The sequence below is a fragment of the Rousettus aegyptiacus genome, unplaced genomic scaffold (genome assembly GCF_014176215.1).
Source record: "Rousettus aegyptiacus isolate mRouAeg1 unplaced genomic scaffold, mRouAeg1.p scaffold_m13_p_1, whole genome shotgun sequence".
NCBI classification, from domain to species: domain Eukaryota; kingdom Metazoa; phylum Chordata; class Mammalia; order Chiroptera; family Pteropodidae; genus Rousettus; species Rousettus aegyptiacus.
The window spans coordinates 33,437,022-33,457,012 of record NW_023416284.1 but is presented as its reverse complement, the minus strand read 5'-3'; the positions used below and the strand labels follow the sequence as shown (position 1 = coordinate 33,457,012).

The following is a 19,991-nucleotide window of genomic DNA, read 5'->3' as shown; positions in this document are numbered from 1 at the left end:
CAGAAGAATGAAACTAGATTGCTGTCATTATACATCCAAATTAACTCAAAATGGGTTAAAGACTTTGGTTTAGAGAGTATTTTATGAATTTGACATCAAAGGCAAGGGAAGGAAAAGCAAAAATAAATGAATGGGACTATATCAAACTAAAAAGCTTCCATATAACAAAAGAAACCAACAAAAGAGATAGCGCAGTGAATGGGAGAAGATATTTGCAAACAATGCCTCTGATGAGTGGCTAATATCTGAAATATATAAAGAACTCATACAACTCAACAACAACAACAACAAAACAAATAAGAAAGTGGGCAGAGGACCTGAACGTATACTTCTCCCAAGAAGATGTACAAACAACCAAAAGACATGACAAGATGTCTTCACTAGCTATTAGGGAAATGCAAATCAAAACCACAATGAGATACCATCTCACACCTGTAAGAATGACTTATCAACAAGAGAAGTAATAACAAATGTTGGAAAGGTTGTGGGAGAAAAAATGAACCCTCATACACTGCTGATGGGAATAAAAATTGCTACAACCACTGTGGAAACCAGTATGGAGTTTTCTCAAAAAACTAAGAATTGGATTGCCATATGATCCAGCAATCCCTCTTCTGGATTGTTATCCTAAAAACTTGAAAACATCTATGATAGATAATTGGACAAAGAGGATGTGGTACGTATATACCATGAACTATTTCTCAGCCACAAGAAATGGTGAAATACTGCCATTTGCAACAACATGGATGGATCTTGAGATAATCATGCTAAGCAAAATAGGTGGAAGAAGTTGAAACCCATATGACTTCATTCATTTGTAGGATATAAAACTGAAAGCAACAAATGAACAAGACAAACGAAAACACAGACAGCAGCCTACTGGTTATCAAAGGGAAAGGGGGGAGAGAAGGAAGTCGATAAGGGTAAAGGGTGTTAAATATATGGTAATGGAAGATTTGTCTTTGGATGGTGAACACAATGCAGTTTACACATGGTATATTATTGAATTGTGTACTTGAAATTTTATTAACCAATGTCACCCCAATATATTTAGTAAAAAAAATGAGTGGGTGTTGAATTTTGTCAATACTTTTTTTCTTCTAGTGAGATGCTCATAAGATTCCATTATTATTAATAGCATGAATTTTACTGATTTTCTCATATTAAACCATCTTTGCTTTGCTGGAAGAAACCCCAGTTGTCCTTTTTATATATTCCTAGGTTTGATTTTGTTAAGGAGTTTTGCATCTATGTACATAAGGAAAATTAGTCTGGATCTGGAGAAATTGTGGACCTATCTCCTGCCTCATGTCAGTGAGGTGATCCAGCAGACCTGTGACAGTGTTTATGAGCTACAGTAGCACCTGTGCCGTCCTTAAACTTTTTAGGGCAGTAATGCCTGCTGCTTTTTCTTCTGCCTTCTAAATCTTGCACAGATTATTCTTATGGCCATTCTTGACCTGAAAATACTGCGGGAAGAAATTTTCCAAAATGTAGTTTCAGTTTAAATAAGTCTGAGACCAGAAGATATCATCTTGGCCTTATGTTCTGTACCTCTTTGTATTCCCCCTTCTTGCTCTAGGGATTACAGTATACATGGCTTACTTAGCACAATCTGTCTTGAATTATATCACTTCATGTATAATGTAGGAATCTTATAAAAGTATACTTCCATTTATCCCCTCTCTGCGTATGTTTTATTCTTGTCATATATACTTCTACATGCGTTATAAACCTCACAACTAATTTCTATCATATTTGCTTTAAGGAATTAATTCTTTTAAAGCATATGTAATGCAAGAAAAAATATCTTGTATTTATCCACATATTTACCATTTTTGACAGTCTGTGTAGATTATCTTGCAAGAAAGATGTGTTGATGAGAAATTTTCTGAGCTTTTGTTTATCTGAAATTTACATTGCCTTTTCATTATTTATATATTAGTTTTTTATTAAAGAGTTTGATGCAATGGCAATCTTCGCTGGATATGTAAAAACATTTTGGCAAATAATATTAAAATCATTTGGAAAGTCAAGTCTGCTACTTCATAACTTTACTACTCTGCCTTTTTCTTTTAATAAGTAAAAGTTTATTCATTTTGCTGCTTATAACTACAAAAATTTTATGTGAAATTCACATTTAGTGAAATAAACTCATTTTAAATGGACAATTTGCTGAGTTTAATAACTATATACCCCTCTAATCATCACTGTAATAAGGATTTAGAATATGTCCATTGTTTTAAAAAGATTCCTTCATGTTCCGTTCCAGTCAGTCCCCATGCCTCATAGGAAACCACTGTTCTGATTTCTATCATGGTAAATTAGTTTTGACTTTTACTGGTTTTCATATAAATGAAGTTGTGCAGCATACAGTCTTTTGAATCTTGCTTCTTTCCCTCAATATAATGCTTTTGTGTTTCACCCACATATGAATATATATGTAGTTTTTTAATTACTGAGTTGTATTCCATTACCCCAATAAAGATACAGAACATTTTCATTGCTCAGGTAAGGTGTCCTCAAGGTCTCTTCCATCAATCCCCATGGGTCACAGGAAACCACAGGTCTGATTTCTATTACTGTAGAATAATTGTACATATTATTGGACTTGATATAAATGAAATCATATAGCATGCAATCTTTAAGTCATTTTTTTCTCTCATCCTAATGCTTTTGAGGGTCAGCAGATATATGTATTAATATTTCTAGCAGTCTGTGTCTTACCTTTTTATTTTACCTTAGAGCCTGGTGTGTTGTCTGAGGTCTTGTTCCCTTGCTGGTCCCGAAGTGTAATTTTTGTTTTGTAAGACTGTCAGAAACTATATTCTCTTTTCTTTAGGGGCTTTTTACTAAGGTTTTTTGCTTTCTAACCTATAGGTACCTGAAATTTAGTAGATGTTACTTGGCAGAAAACTAGCATCATGTTTGAGGCTTCCAAAATTTCATAATAACATTATGAAGCAAATAATAGTATAAGGCAGAATAGAATTAAATACAAAGTGCTTGTTAGAGACCTGCGTTTTTCAAGGGCTTCACATATAGGGGACTTTAAGCCTTCAGGGTTTAAAATCCAAGTCGTACATTGGTGTTTTCTCTCTCGCATCTCAAAGTGGAATGTGATGAAATGCTAAGTAAATCTCTCAGATTTTTTGTTTTGATGCTCTAATTATAGTTTTGGAAAAGCAGTTTGCCAGTGGGCTAAGTGTGAAAAAGAATTGATGGTGGACAATGAGAGACTAGCACTGATTCATTCTGTTATCATATACTTGCTTATTTTGGTGGAAATTTAGCTTATACTAAGAAATGCTTTTTATTGGCCTATATAATTTTGTAAACCAGCGTACTATATGCCTGTGATATCATAGGCAAAATTACCAGTTGGTGTATTTGAAAGTGAATGCAAAAAAGATCTAACTTTAAAATTCTAAGATTGAGTCATAGTTGTTAATGCCAGGTTCTGATTTTTTTTTTATTATTTTTTTATTACGTGGCTTAAATAATGAGTGTGGCTGACTTATCAGGAATACATGCTCTGGTCTTTTGATTTACAAACTTAAATATTTGATTTTCATTTTAATATCCATCAGTGATAATGTTCTGGGAAATGAATTTAGAATCACAGATTCACAGGAGGCTGATTTGTCAAATATCAATTTACAATGGGAGAGACATTTTTACATTGACCACAGTACCTGTAGTTATTATTCAGAACATCCTTTTCCTGGTTTAGGATACCTGAGAAACCAGTTTGGTCATCAGAACATGGATTGGTAAGCATAGAAGCACAAAATACCTGGATTGGTTTGGGGGATGGTTTACCCAGTCTGTGGAAAGTCTAGGAAATTATTTCTACTCTGTTTCTAGTGTTTGAATATTCATGCCATTGGTTTCATGAGTACTATCTCTTAGTATTTTTAAGAGATCTTTATAGTAACTCTTTTGGTCAGTAATGGACAAATTCTTACTTTCTGATACTTCTTTTCCTATATTTTGTGTACCCTTCTGTTAGAAACTTAAGGATATATTTATTTGATTAGTTTGACTGATATTTATCTCCTCTTGCTCACAGTGTACTCTTCTCGAAATTGGGGAACAACTCAAGCCTTCCTAAGGCTATGCGACAGATATTCTTCTATTTGATATTAACACCTTGATGATATTTGTAGGGTTGTAGTGGAAAGATTGAACACTTTGGTGTTCTGGCTCTAGATTCAGATTCTGGTTCTGCCACCAAGCAGCTGAGTAACTTGGACATGCTACTTGATCTCTTTAAACTTAAGTTTCCTCATCAGTGATACTTTTATCTTATAAGGATGATAAGAAGATTAAATCAATGTGTCTAAAACACTTGAACAGTGCATAAGAAATGCATTTGTATATGATTCATTCAGCCACTTAGTTTTTCAAAATATCTTAGTTGAGTGATATTCTCTGTGTCAGGCAATTTGCTGTGCACCAGGGTAATAACACAGACCATGACTGTCAGTGATCTCTGCATTTATGGCATTTAGAGTCTAGTTGGGGAATAGAGGCACACATAAACATCCAATTATAATACTATATGGTAAGCGCTATAATAGGTGATAGGAGCATACTTATAAGTCTTTTCAGAGATGCCTTTAAAAATGCATTGTCAAATATTTAAAGCTTTTCAGGGCTTGGGTCCCCCAGTTTACTAATAGTACCTGGTTCATGTCTATGCATGGATGTATGCATAACTTACATGAAGAAAATATATGAAAGATAGCTTATCAGAATTCAATTGTGGTGTAGCTTCTACATTTCAAATTTTTTTTTTTAAGGAAAACCTGTTAAAGAAAAGTTATTTAAGAAATAAATTGAGTCAGCAACTGATAATATTTCCTAGTATCAAACTGCCATTTGACAGAATGTGCATGCACTTGCACTGTGGCACTGTTTGACATTTATAAGCATTTACAAACTTGTGAGTAGATTGCATCAGTGTAGAATCATATGTCAGCTTATTTTGGGAATCAGTAGAGATGTGATTTATATTTCTTAGCACACATTGCCAATGGAAGCATCTATGTAGGTTGTTAGAACCAGACTCATGATGTCAAAAAGAATAACCATTCCTGGTTAAACTTAGAAAAGTGTAATTCACTAGTCCTTTTTAACAGTACGAAACTTCTGCACTGAGATAAAGTGATTTACCTGAAAATAGCTGGGGATTAGGAGGTAGGTAAGACTTTCCATTATGTAGTTCTCAAACTTTAATCAGTGTAAGAATCACCTGAGATGCTTATTGTATGTTCTAGAGTCCTACTTCCAGAAAGTCTAATTCAGTAGTCTCCAGCAGCATCTAAAACCTGTTATTTTTAATAAACATATATGTCTTACTGTTAAAGTGAACAGCTGAAACTTATTGGATTTTATTAACCAGTCACCATAAAAAATAAAATTAATTAATCAAAAAAATCTAATGGTATAAAACTTGTATTTTTAATAAGTACACCGGGTAAAGCTGATGTAGGAGAGGCAAAGACTACACTGTAAATAACACTTTAATTCACTATGCTGCCTCCTGTGCTCTCTGTGATAGTGACTTGTCTTGTTGCTGCTCAAGCCCTTCTGTTTCTCCATCTTTCTGAAGTTGGTGGTGGCCTGTTTGTTGGTCATCTTTATTTTCTCTTTGGAGAAATATCTATTCAAATCTTCTGCCCATTTTTTAATTGGGTTGTTTGTTTTTCTGTTGTTGAGTTGTATGAGTTCTCTATATATTTTGGATATTAACCCCTTATTAGATATATCATAAGTAAATATCTTCTATTCAGTAGGTTGTCTTTTCGTTTGTTGATGTTTCCTTTGCTGTGCAAAAACATTTTAGTTTGATGTAGTCCCATTTGTTTATTTTTTTCTTTTGCTTTCCTTGCCTGAGGAGATATGTTTGAAAAGAAATTACTAGCAGCAATATCAGAGAGATTACTGCCTAAGTTTTCTTCTGGTGTTATGGTTTTGGGTCTTACACTTAAGCCTTTAATCCATTTTGACTGTTTTCTTGTATATAATGTAAAAAGGTGGTCTCTTTTAATTTTTTTGCATGTATCTGCCCAATTTTCCCAGCACCATTTGTTGAAGAGACTGTCTTTATCCATTGTATATTCTTGCCTCCGTTGTCATATATTAAATGAGAATATGGATGTAAATTTATTTCTGGGCTCTTTGTTCTGTTCTATAATCAATGTATCTGTTTTTATGCCAGTACCATTCTGTTTTGATTACTGTAGACCTGTAGTATAGTTTGATATCAGGTAGTGTGATACCTCCATCTTTGTTCTTCTTTCTCAGGATTGCCATGGCTATTCGGGGTCATTTATGGTTCCATATAAATTTTGATTATTTATTTTAGTGCTTTGAAAAATGCCATTGGTATTTGATAGAGATTGCATGGAATCTCTAGATTGCTTTGGGTAGTATGGCCATTTTAATGTCGATTCTTCTTAACTATGAGCATGGTATATATACTTCCATTTATTTGTATCTTCTTCAGGTTCTTTTTTCAGTGACTTATAATGACCTGAGATCAGGTCTTTTACCTCCTTGACGAATTTGATTCCTACTCCAAAAAATTTTAATTAAAATATTTTCCTTTGACATAAATTTATACTCTAATAAAAGTAAGTTATTTTTAGTTTCCTAACATGAGTGCTTTTTTCTTGTCTTTGTCTCCTCTTTCCACTTCCCATCTTCCTCTCCTTCCTCCTGTCACTCCTATTTATGTTTTTCTTATCAGATTATGAGCTTCTTAAGCCTGGAATAGAGTAAGAGCTTAATAAATATAATGAATAAGTGAATAATACATCTTGACTTTCCTAAATATTATTAGTAAGTTTTTTGTGACTATTTTACTTATTCATGAAAAGAGATTTTTCTTAAGAAAAACGATATAATAATGAAGACAGAATTCAGGATAGTAGTTAACTTAGTGGAGAAAAGAAGGTAGCTAGGAAGTAGTACTCAGGCTTTAAAGATACTGATAATGATGTAATTTTTTAGTTAGGTGGTAGGTATATTAGTATCAGCAGGTATTTGGAAACTGGCTAGTCATCTTTGCTTAAAATAGGGAAAGGTGAAGTAGGAAACAACTATTATTAGAGCCATGTGTAACATAACTGGGAAACTTTCAGTATTTAGGATGGTAAATCACAAAATGAAATCCACTGGGAGATATTTGAAAACTTGGCTTCGATGAGCTTGGTAGGAAGTTCTCAGCACAACCGTTATTCAGGGCTTATCTTAAAATTAAACGGGATTTTTTTTTTATTGTAATAAAATACATGTACCAAAATTTATCATTTTAATCATTTTTAAGTTTACAGTTCTGTGGCTTTACGTCATTAACATTGCTTAATGTGTAACCATCGCAACAGCGTATCTCCAGAGCTCTTTTATCTTCCCAAACACTAACTTCGCATTCTCCATCCTACTAGCCCCTGGCAACAGCCATTCTCTACTCTCTGTCTCTATGAATTTGACTACTCCAGGTACCTCATGTAAGTGGAATCATACAATATTTGACCTTTTGTGTCTGGCTTATTTTACTTAACATTATGTCTTCAGAGTTCATCCATGTTATGACATGCGTTAGAACTTTCTTTTTAAGACCAATATTCCATTGTATGTATATTCCCTGTTTTGGATATTGTAAATAATGCTGGTATGGACATGAGTATGCAAAGATCTGTTCAAGTCCATGCTTTCAGTTCTTTGGATATACATTCCGAATTAGAATTGCTGGATCATGTGATAATTTTATGCTTAAGTTTTTGAGGACTTCCCAGCAAAATTAAACAATTTTTAAGTTTTTATTGACGCAGCTTGTTTTTTGAGGTTCTCGAGGAGGAGCTTGAAGGAAGTAGCCTATATCTACAATTTTTTGAGAGAGTAAGCTGGAAACCAAGCAAAATAAGACTGTAAAGAGGGGAGTGAAGACTATTTCGCTGTAGGTCCTTGTTTTAAGAAGTCAGGAAGAATTAAATTTTATGGTAGTGAGTATCTGTTGCTACTACTGGATTTTTTTGTAACCAGAAGTATATTCCTGTATAACAGGTTGGGTTAGCAAATGGAGTCCTTCCATATTCTAGTTTTCTCCTCCCTTTAAAACCCATTTTACAACTATAGTTGTCTCTTTATTGCAATTTCTATTAGATATCCAAATGTTCCAACATTTTTTTTTGTTATAAAACCAGAATTTTTGCTAGTGCATACACAATGCTTTAATTCGTGCATATGCTAAAGATGCATTATTTAATTCCTCTGAAAGGCATTTATTACCACCAGTTATTCTAGACATAGTTATAGGTAATGAGCTACAAAAATGAACAAGATACCATCGTCTTTGAAGAGACAATATTATGCAGATGATTAGGATATAGCCTACTAATTATTACAATATGTGTGTATGTATCTCAGGAACTTTGAGATATATACACATACAGTGTCCTAAGAAGATCCAGGTAAGTAATTTTTTCTTAGGTTAGAGGCTAGGGAAGGTTTTACAGAATGAGGTGTCTAAGTAGTAGAAAATTCATTAAAGGCACTTTAAAGGTAGCAAAATACTTGAATAAAACATGGGGGTAATTTGAAAATGCATTAGATATGAGCAAATATTATTTGTGCACTTGGGATGAAAAGAAGACTAAAATATGGTTCCTATACTTCAGGATGTCAGAATTTAAGGCAGGAGACAGAAGAAAGAGACTTTTGAACAAATAATTAAACCACAATCTCATAAATGCCCAGGTTTCATTGGAGAGTAGTAGGGAGAAGGACCTAGATTACCAGAAATTACCGCCAAGGTTTAATTTAGTTGGATAACTGTGAGTTGACTGGAACTCTTTTTCACATGTTCTGTCCGATTTTTAAATTTGTTTCAGACAGGAGAGTAAATTCTGTCATTGTTACTCTATTTTTGAGAATACTTAAAACATATTTTTTGTTGTTGGATAATAATGTAAAAATACTTACATGCTTACAAAGTGAAATCTATAAGTCAGAGTATAGTTAAAGCAGTCTCACTTTTTTTCTTTTCCCATTTGCCCATTCCCTTTCTTTTTTAACGTTAAACAAATTATCCTTTATTTTCCCATCGTAAAAAAATATAAGTGAATATGTTTATAGTTTCATATTCTTATCAATCTTGAATAAATGATAGCATAGTACATAACCTTCTACAACTTTATTATTTTTTTTCTCAAAGATATATTCTGGAGGTCTCTTTGTTGTAATATATTGATCAATTGTTCATTCCTTTTTATAATTGTTTAGTATTGCTAGACTATTTTTTAAAATGTAAACCCCAGACATAGTATTTCACTCCACAGTAATGCTGTTGCTGAGCAGCAAACCACCCTATAACTCAGTGGCTTAAAACAACAATTTACTCTCATTTAGGCCTTTACTCTGAGTTGACTGATCTAGGCTATTTGGGTGGGTGGCTCTGTTTACAGAACTAGTTCAACTTGGCTCCCGAGCAGGTTGGGCTCAGATATGTTCCATGTGTAGTCATTCTGAGATCCTCTTACTGGGTAGATAACCCAGTAATTACCTGGTTTCACAACTGTGATGATGACACAATTGTAAGAGGGCAAGCAGAAACTCATGATACCTCTAAAGGCCTAGGCTCAGAATTGCCATAATTTGACATCTAGTTGTATTCCATTTACAGAGTCAAGTCATAGATATAGGCTCCAAAGTATTAAGTGTGGTTTTTTTCTGGCCAGCCTACCAGAAATTTCAATCCCTTTCCAATGTTTCATATCCCCCTTCCCTGCTTTAATTCTCAATTTATCATTATCTTAAACCCACATGTGTATTTAACTATCTCGTTTATTGTCTGTATCTTCTCTGCAATTCACGTATGAGAGCTGTGTTTCCTATATTTTTATTCACTGTATCCCCAACACCTAGAACACTACCTAGAACATAGTTGGTTCTCAGTAAATATTTATTGAATGAATATATGAAGGCATGAAGTGAAATAGGATTAGGGAGAACTATCAAACATTAAGTTTTTTCCTCTAATACCCTTTTTTTTGTTGTTGTTGAGTCATACTTTTATAAAAGAAAATGCACAAATCTTACGAGTACAGTTTGATAAATTTCAACAAAGACCACTCATGAAACTATAACTTTAATTAAGATATAGAATTCTCCCATCACCCTAAAAAAGTCTCCTCATGTCCCTTTCCTGTCAGTTTTCTCACCTACAGAAGCAAATATTTTTTTTTCCTGTCACCATAGATTAGTTTTTCCTGGTTTTGAATATTATCCATGTAGAATCATGTGGTATATCTTGTTTTGTATTTCCTACTTGTGTTCAACATAAAGTTTTTGAGATTTATCCTTGTTGATGCTCGTATCAGAAATTCATTCCTTTTTACTATTGTGTATATTCCTTGGCACAAATATACCATAATTCATTTATCTACTAATTTATTGATAGATACTTGGGTTGTTAGTTACTAGTGATAATTTTGGATTAAGCTAATATTAACATTGTTGTACAGATCTTTTTGTAGATATTTTATTTTATGAAGATTGTTATTTCTCTTTAATAAACACTTAGGAGTGTAATTACTGGGTCATAAAGTAATGTATTAATTAACTACTTAAAAATGCCCAAGTTATCCGAAGTGTTTTACCATTTTAGAATTTCACTAGCAATGTATGAAACTTGCTAGCTGAGATTTTCATATTTTATTTTTTGAAAATTAGTTTATAAGTGTTCTTACTAAGAGGCAATGTGGTTCAGAGAAAGAGTAAAGACACTGGAATTAATCCAAGGTTGGAGAAATGATTTGAATATTAAAGCAATCTTACTTTTTGAGAACCAGGCTCTGAACTATGAGGAACATATACTGTAGTTTTGCTTTACACAGTTTCACTTTCTGTGGTTTCAGTTACCTGTAGTCAACCATCGTCTGAAAATATTAAATGGGAAATTTCACAAATAAACAATTCATAAATTTTAAATTGCACATCGTTCTGAGTAGCGTGATGGAATCTTGCACTGTCCCACTCTGTTCCACCCAGGATATAAATTATTTCTTTGTCCAGTGTATTCACACTGTATACACTGCCTGCCCATTAGGCACTTAGTAGCCTTCTTGGTTATTGAATTGACTGTCACAGAATTGCAGTGCTTGTGTTCAAGTAACCTTTATTTTACTTAATAATGGGCCCAAAGCCATTTATATCACTTTTATTAACAGTATATTGTTATAATTGGTCTATATTATTAATTATAGTTATTAATTACTGTGCACAAGTTATAAATTATACTTTATTATAGGTACATATGTGTTGACCAATAAAGATCGGAGGCTGTAAAACAAATTAAAGTTTATTTGGGGGTCTTAAAAGAATTCGAGTCAAGTGACACAGATTCAGGGGAAGACCTGATTTTAATGGAGCTGAAAAATTCCTATTGCCCAGTGACATTGTACCTGTCTTAATGTAGTAGTGAAGTGCTTTACTCACGTTTGTGGTAATGCTGGTGTAAACCTCCTGCATTGCTACTTGTATAAAAGTGTAGCACATAGATTTATGAACAGTATATAATACTTTATAATGACAATAAACAATGATGTTACTGGTTTATGTATACGCTTTCCTGACTTTTATTATTATTTTAGAGTGTACTTCTACTTTCATAAATAAAAGCGTGTTGTGTTACTCTGACAGCCTTACACATCTGTGTTTATTGCATCTCTTGATTGCATCATTTGTCCTGTGCTTGATTTAATCTGGTGTTGTTTAGATCATCATGACCTCTAAGCATGCAACATTCACTGCTAATGTTGCCAGTAAGAGGCCACATCCAATGACTGACCCGGAAATGAAATAAAAAATGGTCTCTTAAATGAGGGCATTCCTTAAAAACTGAGGGTGGGGTGAGGTCGCTGTTTTATCTAATGAACAGAAATCAACGCAAGGAGTCAAAGAGAATGAAGAAAAAGAGAAATATATTTCAAACAAAAGAATACGATAAAACCTGGAAAAGATCTTAATGAAATAGAAGTGATTTCCCTGATAAAGAGTTCAAAATAATGCTCATAAAGATGCTCATCAAAGTCAGGAAAACAATGTATAAACACAGCGAGGATTTCAACAAAGAAAATATTAAAAAAGCACTAAAGATGACTCAGAGCTGAAGAACACAATATTGAACTGAAAATTTCCATAACGGGGGGTGGGCAGGGGTGGACAAAGGCAGACCAGATGAAGTAGAAGAAAAGAGCAGTGAACTCAAAGACAGGGCAGTGGATTCATCTAATCAGCAAAAAGAATAAAACAGAAGAGAGTGAAGATAGCTTGAGGAACATATGAGACAACATCAAGCAGACCAATATTCACATTGTAGAGATACCAGAAGGAGAAGAAAGGGGCACAAAACTTATTTGAAGAAATAATGGCTGAAAATTTCCTCAGTCTGGGGAAAGATACAAGACATCCAGGTCCAGAATCCCAGAGAGTTCTAAAGATAATTCAAAAAGACCCACACAAAGACACATTAAATTAAATTCTCAAACAAGGAGAGAATCTTAAAAGTAGCAAGAGAAAGACAACTTGTTATGTACAAGGGAACCACCATAGGACTATAAGCAGATATTTCAGAGACACTTGGCTGGTCAGGAGGGAGTGACATGTTATATTTAAAGTGCTGAAAGAAAAAACTGCCAACCAGGAATACTCTATCTGGCCAACTTGTTCTTTAGAATTGAAGGAAATAGAGTTTCTCAGACAACAAAAGTTGAAGATGTTCATCACCAATAGATTGGCCTTATAAGACATGTTAAAGGAACTTCTGTAAGCTGAAATGATAAAGTGCTAATTAGTATCAGGAAAACATGAAATATCAATCTCACCGTTAAAGGTAAATATATAGTCAAATTCAGGGTAATCTAATGTAATGGTGGGTGGTTAATCACTTGTAAATCTAGTATGAAGAATAAAAGACAAAAATAGTAAAAGTAACTACAGTAGATTATTAATTGATATGCATGATAAAAAGATGTAAATTATGACATCAAAACATAAATGGGGATAGAGTGAAAACATAGAGCTTTAGAATACATTCAGACTTAAGTTGTTATCCACCTAAAATATACGTTACATGTATGGGATGTTTTATGTAAATCTTATGGTAACCAGAAAGCAAAACGCGTAGTAGATGCACAAAAGATAAGGAGAAAACAATCTAAGTTATACTGCTACAGAAAATCATCCAGTCACAAAGGAAGTGAGCAAAAGAAGAAGGAACAGAGGAATTATAAACTGCATGAAAACAATTAACAAAATGGCAGTAAGTCCATACCTATGAATAATTACTTTAAGTATAAATGGACTGAATTCTCCAATCAGAAGACACAAAGTGGCTGAGTGGATACAAAACAGGAACCAACTATATGCTGCTTATGTGAGACTCACTTTAGCTTTAAGGATACACACAGACTGCAAGTTAAGGGACAAAGATATTTCATGCAAATGGAAACCAAAAGAAAGCTGCAGTAGTTATACCAGACAACATAGACTCTAAGGCTAAGACTCTGATAAGACACAAAGAAGGTCATTAAATAATGATAAAGTGTCAGTTCACCAAGAGGATTATAACATTTGTAAATATGCACCTATCATAGGAGCACCTAAATATATAAAGCAAATATTAACAGATCTAAAGGAATAAATAGACAGCAATACAATAATAGTAGCGGACTTTAATACCCCACTTTATCAATGGGTAGATTATCCAGATAGGAAACATTTCCCTATTGATTGTTGATATTGAGCACCTTTTCATGTGCTTGTTGGCCATTTGTATATCTTTGGAGAAATATCTATTCAAGTCTTTGGGGTTGTTTGTCTTTTTGTTGTTGACTTGTAAGAATTCCTTATGTAATTTGAATGCCATAAACCCTTTATCAAATGTATGATATGTAAATATTTTCTCTCATTATATCAGTTTCCTTTTCATTTTCTTGATAATGCCCTTTAATGCACAAAACCTTTTAATTTTGTTGAAATGCACAATATGCATTTTTTTCTTTTGTGGCTCATGCTTTTGATGTCATATCCAAGAACCCATTACCAAATCCAAGGTCATGAATATTTATCCTTATTTTTTTCTAAGAGTTTTATGATTTTAGTTTTTATATTTAGATTGTTAATCCATTTTGAGTTAATTGTTGTTTACAGTATGAGATAGGAGTCCAATTTTACTATTTTGCATGTGGATGTCCAGTCACTTCAGTGCCATTTGTTGACTGGACTATTCTTTCCCCCATTGAATTGTTTCGGCACCCTTTTAAAAAATCAGTTAGTTGGTCATAGATACATAGATTTATTTCTGGACTCTCAATTTGATTATGTTGCTGTGTATGTTTATTTTATGTCAGTATCACACTGTTTGGATTACTATAGTTTTGTAGTAAGTTTTGAAATTGGGAAGTGTGAGTCCTCCAACTTTGATTTTCTCCCCTCCCCCCCCCATATTGTTTTCACTACTTTGGGCTTCTTGCAGTTCTGTATGAATTTGAATTTGAGGATCGGCTTTTCTATTTCTACAAAAAGGCTGTTGGAATTTTGATAGAGATTGTATTGACTCTGTAGATTACTTTGAGTAGCATTGTCCTCAATGATAGAGCCTTCTAATCCATGAATATTGGATATCTTTTGACCAATTTAGGTCTTTTAAAATTTCTTTTAGCAGTGTTTCATAGTATTTCGTGTAGAAATCCTTCATTTCCTTTGTTCAATTTATCTAGATATTTAATTCTTTTAGACCATATCATAAATGGAATTATTTTCTTAATTTACTCTTTCAGATTGTTTATTGCTAAAGTATAGAAATACAGTGAGTTTTTTTGCATTGATTTTTTATCCTGCAACTCTGCTGAATATTAGCACCAATAGGGGTGTGTGTGTGTGTGTGTGAATTCTTTAGGATTATATACATATTTAAAGTGTCATCTGGGAATAGAGATAGTTTTACTTCTATTCCAATTTCGATGTGTTTTATTTCTCTCTTTTTTTTTTTTTGTTGCCTAATCTGGCTAGAATTTCTAATATAATGTATTAGAAATGGCAAAAATGTGGGCTTTCTTCTTGCTGATCTTAGGGCAGAGGCTTTTAGTCTTTCCTCATTGAGTATTTTCATTTTGAGTTTTTCATGTCTTTTATTATGCTGAAGAAGTTTCCTTTTATTTGTAAGTTAAGCATGTTTTATCATAAAAGTATTTTTCAAATACTTTTTCTGTATCATCTGAACTGACATTTTTTTCCCCTTCGGTCTAAGAATGTGGTGAAATGATTTCACTATGTTGGACCACCTTTGCAATCCTGGAATAAATCTCACTTCATCATGGGGTATATACTTTTAATATGTAGCTGATTCCAGTTTATTAGTATTTTGAGGATATATGGATCTATATTGTATGATATTAATCTCTAGTTTTCTTTTGTTCTCTTTATCTGACTTTATTAGAAGGGTGATGGGTGATGCCAGCCTCAAAAATGACTTAGGAAATGTTTCCTCTTCAGTTTTTTGAAAGAGTTATGGAGGATTGGTATTAATTCTTCTTTAAATGATTGGTAGAATTCAACAGTGAAACCATTTGGCCCTTGGCTTTTCCTTTTGGGAGCCTTTTGATTACTGATATAATCAATCTCTTGTTATAAATTAATTTGGATTTTATGTTTCTTCTTAAGTCAATTTGGTAGTTTGTGGGTATAAGGGGCACTAATCCCATTATAAGGGCCCCTCTTCATGACCTTGTCTAAACCTAATTACCTACCAATAGCTCTGTCTTCAACTGCCATCACACTGGGGCTTAGGGCTTCAGCATATAAATTTTGGAGAGGGAACACAAGCATTTAGTATATGAGTTTCTGAAATTTCTTTTTCTTTAGCTATGGCTTGCTGGTGTTATGAGAAAGATTTTTTTTCAATACCTGGAATAAAAAAGATGGAAAAGAAAAGAGAGAAAAATGAAGAGAATAAAGAAAATCCTTTTCCAGTTTTTACATACTTGCTTTGTCTTGAGGTGCTCTAATGCTTAGCCAGGCTGTTTACAACACTGTCTTAGCCTTCAATTCTGACTCATGTTGAGTCTAAAAATGAGCCACTGGTTTTATCAGGTCTTCTCTGGGTAGGTGTCCTAAATTCCCAGAGTATTTTTCAATGCCCTGAAAGAAACTCTCTTCCCAGCTTTTCCTTCAGCTTTTTGGCTTGCATATTATTTGGTTCAAATATAACATTTTATCCCAGTGAGTTTTTCATTCACCTTAAAATGTTTTTGAAGAATGCCCTCTATAGCTGCTTTCCTACCCTAAGAAAGTTTGAAGTCAGTGAAACAAAGGAGAGTATTGAGTCAGTCCTTCAGGTAGCCCTACACAAGTTACAACAGACAAACACAAATTCTTTTAGAACAAAGTCTGCTCTGCTCTCTTAGAACCAGGGATCAACATCCAACTGTTGGAATGTGGGTTAGTGTATTCAAGATTGCTACTGATGTAATATACAGATGACGTTTTATAGAATTGCACACTTGAAACTTAATAAAATGTTATTAACCAATGTCACCTCAATAAATAAATTTAATAATTAAAAAAGGACTGCCACTGAGTCAAGAGTGGGGAAAGGGAAATGAAAATAAGGCAAAGCTTTCACACTGTTTTTAAGTTCACGTTTAATTGTTTCAGCATTTCTTGGTTGGTATAAACCTTTGACTCTTTTCCAGAGTTTTGAACAATTTGATTCTGACAGTTTTGGCTCAGTTTTTTTGGTGTTTCTGTGGAGGCATGGGCTCTTGAAATGACCTCCTCCACCTTTTTTTGGAGGGAAAAAATGGTGATGTCATTGAGGAAGTGTGTTTTTGCTTACTCTTTCTGTTATTTGCTGCTGTTGTGCTCATTCTGTACTCCCTGTAGTTTATCTCCACTTTGTCCTGTGCAACTTCTGCCCTGTCTTAACTGTTCTTAGCAGCTTTATTAGTACATTGGGACATTTGGATTATTCTTGTCTTTTCATTTAGCTTAAACTGAAGATTACATCTTTTTAATGTTGTCTTATTTACCATTGTTCCTTTTTTTTTTTTTTTTTAAATTGGTATTCAGGATTCAAACTGTTTCCTTACCCTCAGATTTCCCTCTTGGTGCTTGTAGTCAACCCCTATTCCCACTTCAACCCCCTGGTAATCATTAATATGTTCTCTGTTCTTATAACTGTCCCTTTTCTAAAATGTCATATAAATGGAATCATACAGTATGTAGCCTCTTTAGTCTGGCTTTCACTTAACATGATGCATTTGAGATTTATCCACAGTTTTGTGTGACTGTACATAAAATCTATCATATGACTGTACAGTTCAAGGACATTTGGAGTGTCTTATGTTTTCAGTGATTATGAATACAGCTGTTATAAACATTAATGTATGATTTTCATATGAACATTAAGTTTTCATTTCCTCTGGATAAGTACCTGGGAGTGAGACTGCTGTGTCATAACTTTCTAAGAAACTGCTAACATGTTTTCCAAAGTGGCTACATCATTTTGCAACCTTACCAGCATTGTATGAAAGTTGCTAGTTTTTTCTTCATCCTTACCATCACTTTGGATATTAGCCATTCTCGTGGATGGAAGCGTTATCTCTCTGTGCTTGTTTTGCATTTCTCTAATGACTAATGATGTTGAGCATTTTTCATGTTCTTATTCTCATCTGTATATCTACTTTGGTAAAGTTTATGTTAAAATCCTTTGCTATTTATAATTTGTTTAAATCGAGTTCTGAAAATTATTCTTATATTCTGGTTAGTCCGTTAGATAAGTTTTGCAGGTATTTTCCCCTAGTCCGTGTCTTGTCTTTTCATTCTCTTAACAGTATCTTCCAAAGAACAGTTCTTAATTTTAATATCCATTTTATCAGTGTTTTGGATTGTAGTTTTGCTGTTGTAGGTAGAGGTTATGAAGATTTTCTCCTATCTTTTCTTCTAGAATAACACCAAAAATAGAATGAAAGTTATATATGTAAATAAAATTTTTTAGTATCCACATTAAAAAAGTAAAAAGAAACAGATGAAATTAAGTTAGTTTTATTTAAGCCAATATATTCAGAATGTCATTTTAACATATATTAAATAGAAAAATTATCAATGAAATACTTTACATTTTAATTTTTGTATTAAGTTCTACCCCGGTGTGTATTTAACATAGTACATCTTAACTCAGTGGAGACATATTTCAGGGGTTCACTAGCCACATATGTCTAGTGGCTACCATATTAGACAGCACAGATCTAGAAGTTTTATAATTTTAGATTTTACTTTTGGTTTGTTATCTATTTTGAGTTCATTTTCATATAAGGTGCAAGGTATGGATTATTATTTGTATAAGGTACCAGGAAGGTATATTCATTTTTTATATATGATTGTCCATCAGAAACTTTTTAATAAAAGTTGTTCTGGGCAGTTCGAGATCTAGAGATCATTTTGGGTCCAAAACTCAACATTTAAACATACTTTCTATTCTTGCTTTATTTTATTGCCTTTCATTTCAGTGTAATGTAAATTTACTATGTAATTAGCAATTTTCAAACTATATGTGTAAAATGCTCAGATATGCTAGGATTTAGTGTTTTGGCTTTATTCATATATCTACTCAAATCTAAATTATACATTATTCTCTTTACCTTTTTAAAATTCATTAACCTCCCTATTCCCAAAATTATATCTAAAATTCTTATTTACTTCGTTTCCAGGCATGTACTGGCATTGAAAACATTGATGAAGCTATTACATTGCTTGAACAGAATAATTGGGACTTAGTGGTAAGTACTTTTTTTAAAAAATCCAGCTTTATTGAGCTATAATTGACATATAACATAGTGTAACTTTAAGGTGTACAACATGGTAATTTGATATATATTGTGAAATGATTATAATGAGGTTAGTTAGTACGTTCATCACCTCATATAGTTACTTTTCTGTGTTTGTGAGAACTTTTAAGATTTATTCTCGTAGCGGCTTTCATGTATACAATACAGTATCGTTATGTATCACCACCATGTTGTACATTATATTGCCAGAATTTATAACTGGAAGTATGTATCCTTTGACCACCTTCATTCATTTTCCCCCTGCTCCTGGCAACCATCAGTCAACTCTGTTTCTATGAGTTTGTCTTTTTTTTTTTTAGATTCTTCATGTAAGTGCGATCATGCAATATTTGTCTTTGTCTGATATATTTCAAGTACTTTTTCTGACCAGTAATTAAATTTTATGAATTCTTGAATATATTAACATTTGTTATGGATGGTTCAGCATACCATACCCCATCTAATCTGAATGAATAAAATCTAAATGTTATATTTTAACATGAAGTTCATAGTTAAGTATTAAATTATTAAATTATGAATTATTATATAATTTGAATAGTTTTAAAAATTCTCTTCTCTTACTGTGTATTAAGGTTCATCTTCCCCGTAGTATTGCGGAGATGCTTGGAAGGAAAGAAAAGTCAAACTTGTCTGAATATAGCTCTAACTGATGTTTCCCCCTCACTTCCTGGGGCCCTCACTGATGATTACCTCTTTCTAAAGCTGTTAAAGAAGTGGCATTCTATTGTGGTTTTCCTTATGAACTTCAGGCAGTTTATTATAAAAGTGGTTTAACTTTTTTTGGTTGGGGGAGGTGGCAGGAACTTAAAAGGCAAGGCCCAGCACAGTGCTATACATTCACAAAATTGTAATTTCTTTACAATTGCAAACTAAAAATGTACAACAGTGCCGGAGCAGTATTGGTTGTATTGGGATGGCACAAATATCCCTCATTGCCTTCAAAATCCTAAAAGAGTCTAAATTGTAATTTAGAAGTGCTGATTTTCGAAAGTCAAAACTTGAGATGTGTACTTAGCTGAGGTTAGATAAGGAGATGTAGTCAAGTCCAATGGACTTCCATAATCAACTATCAAT

General features: G+C 33.2%; 1 protein-coding gene across 2 annotated transcripts in view; it reads left to right on the top strand.

Moving 5' to 3' along the window:
• Positions 1-19,991, top strand: part of FAF1 (Fas associated factor 1) — a 341,571-nt gene that overhangs the window by 24,664 nt on the left and 296,916 nt on the right. For both annotated transcript variants that reach the window (XM_016120258.2, XM_016120257.2), the window contains exon 2: positions 18,780-18,848. In XM_016120258.2, the coding sequence (XP_015975744.1) occupies positions 18,780-18,848 (69 nt within the window). The remainder of the gene's footprint in view (positions 1-18,779; positions 18,849-19,991) is intronic.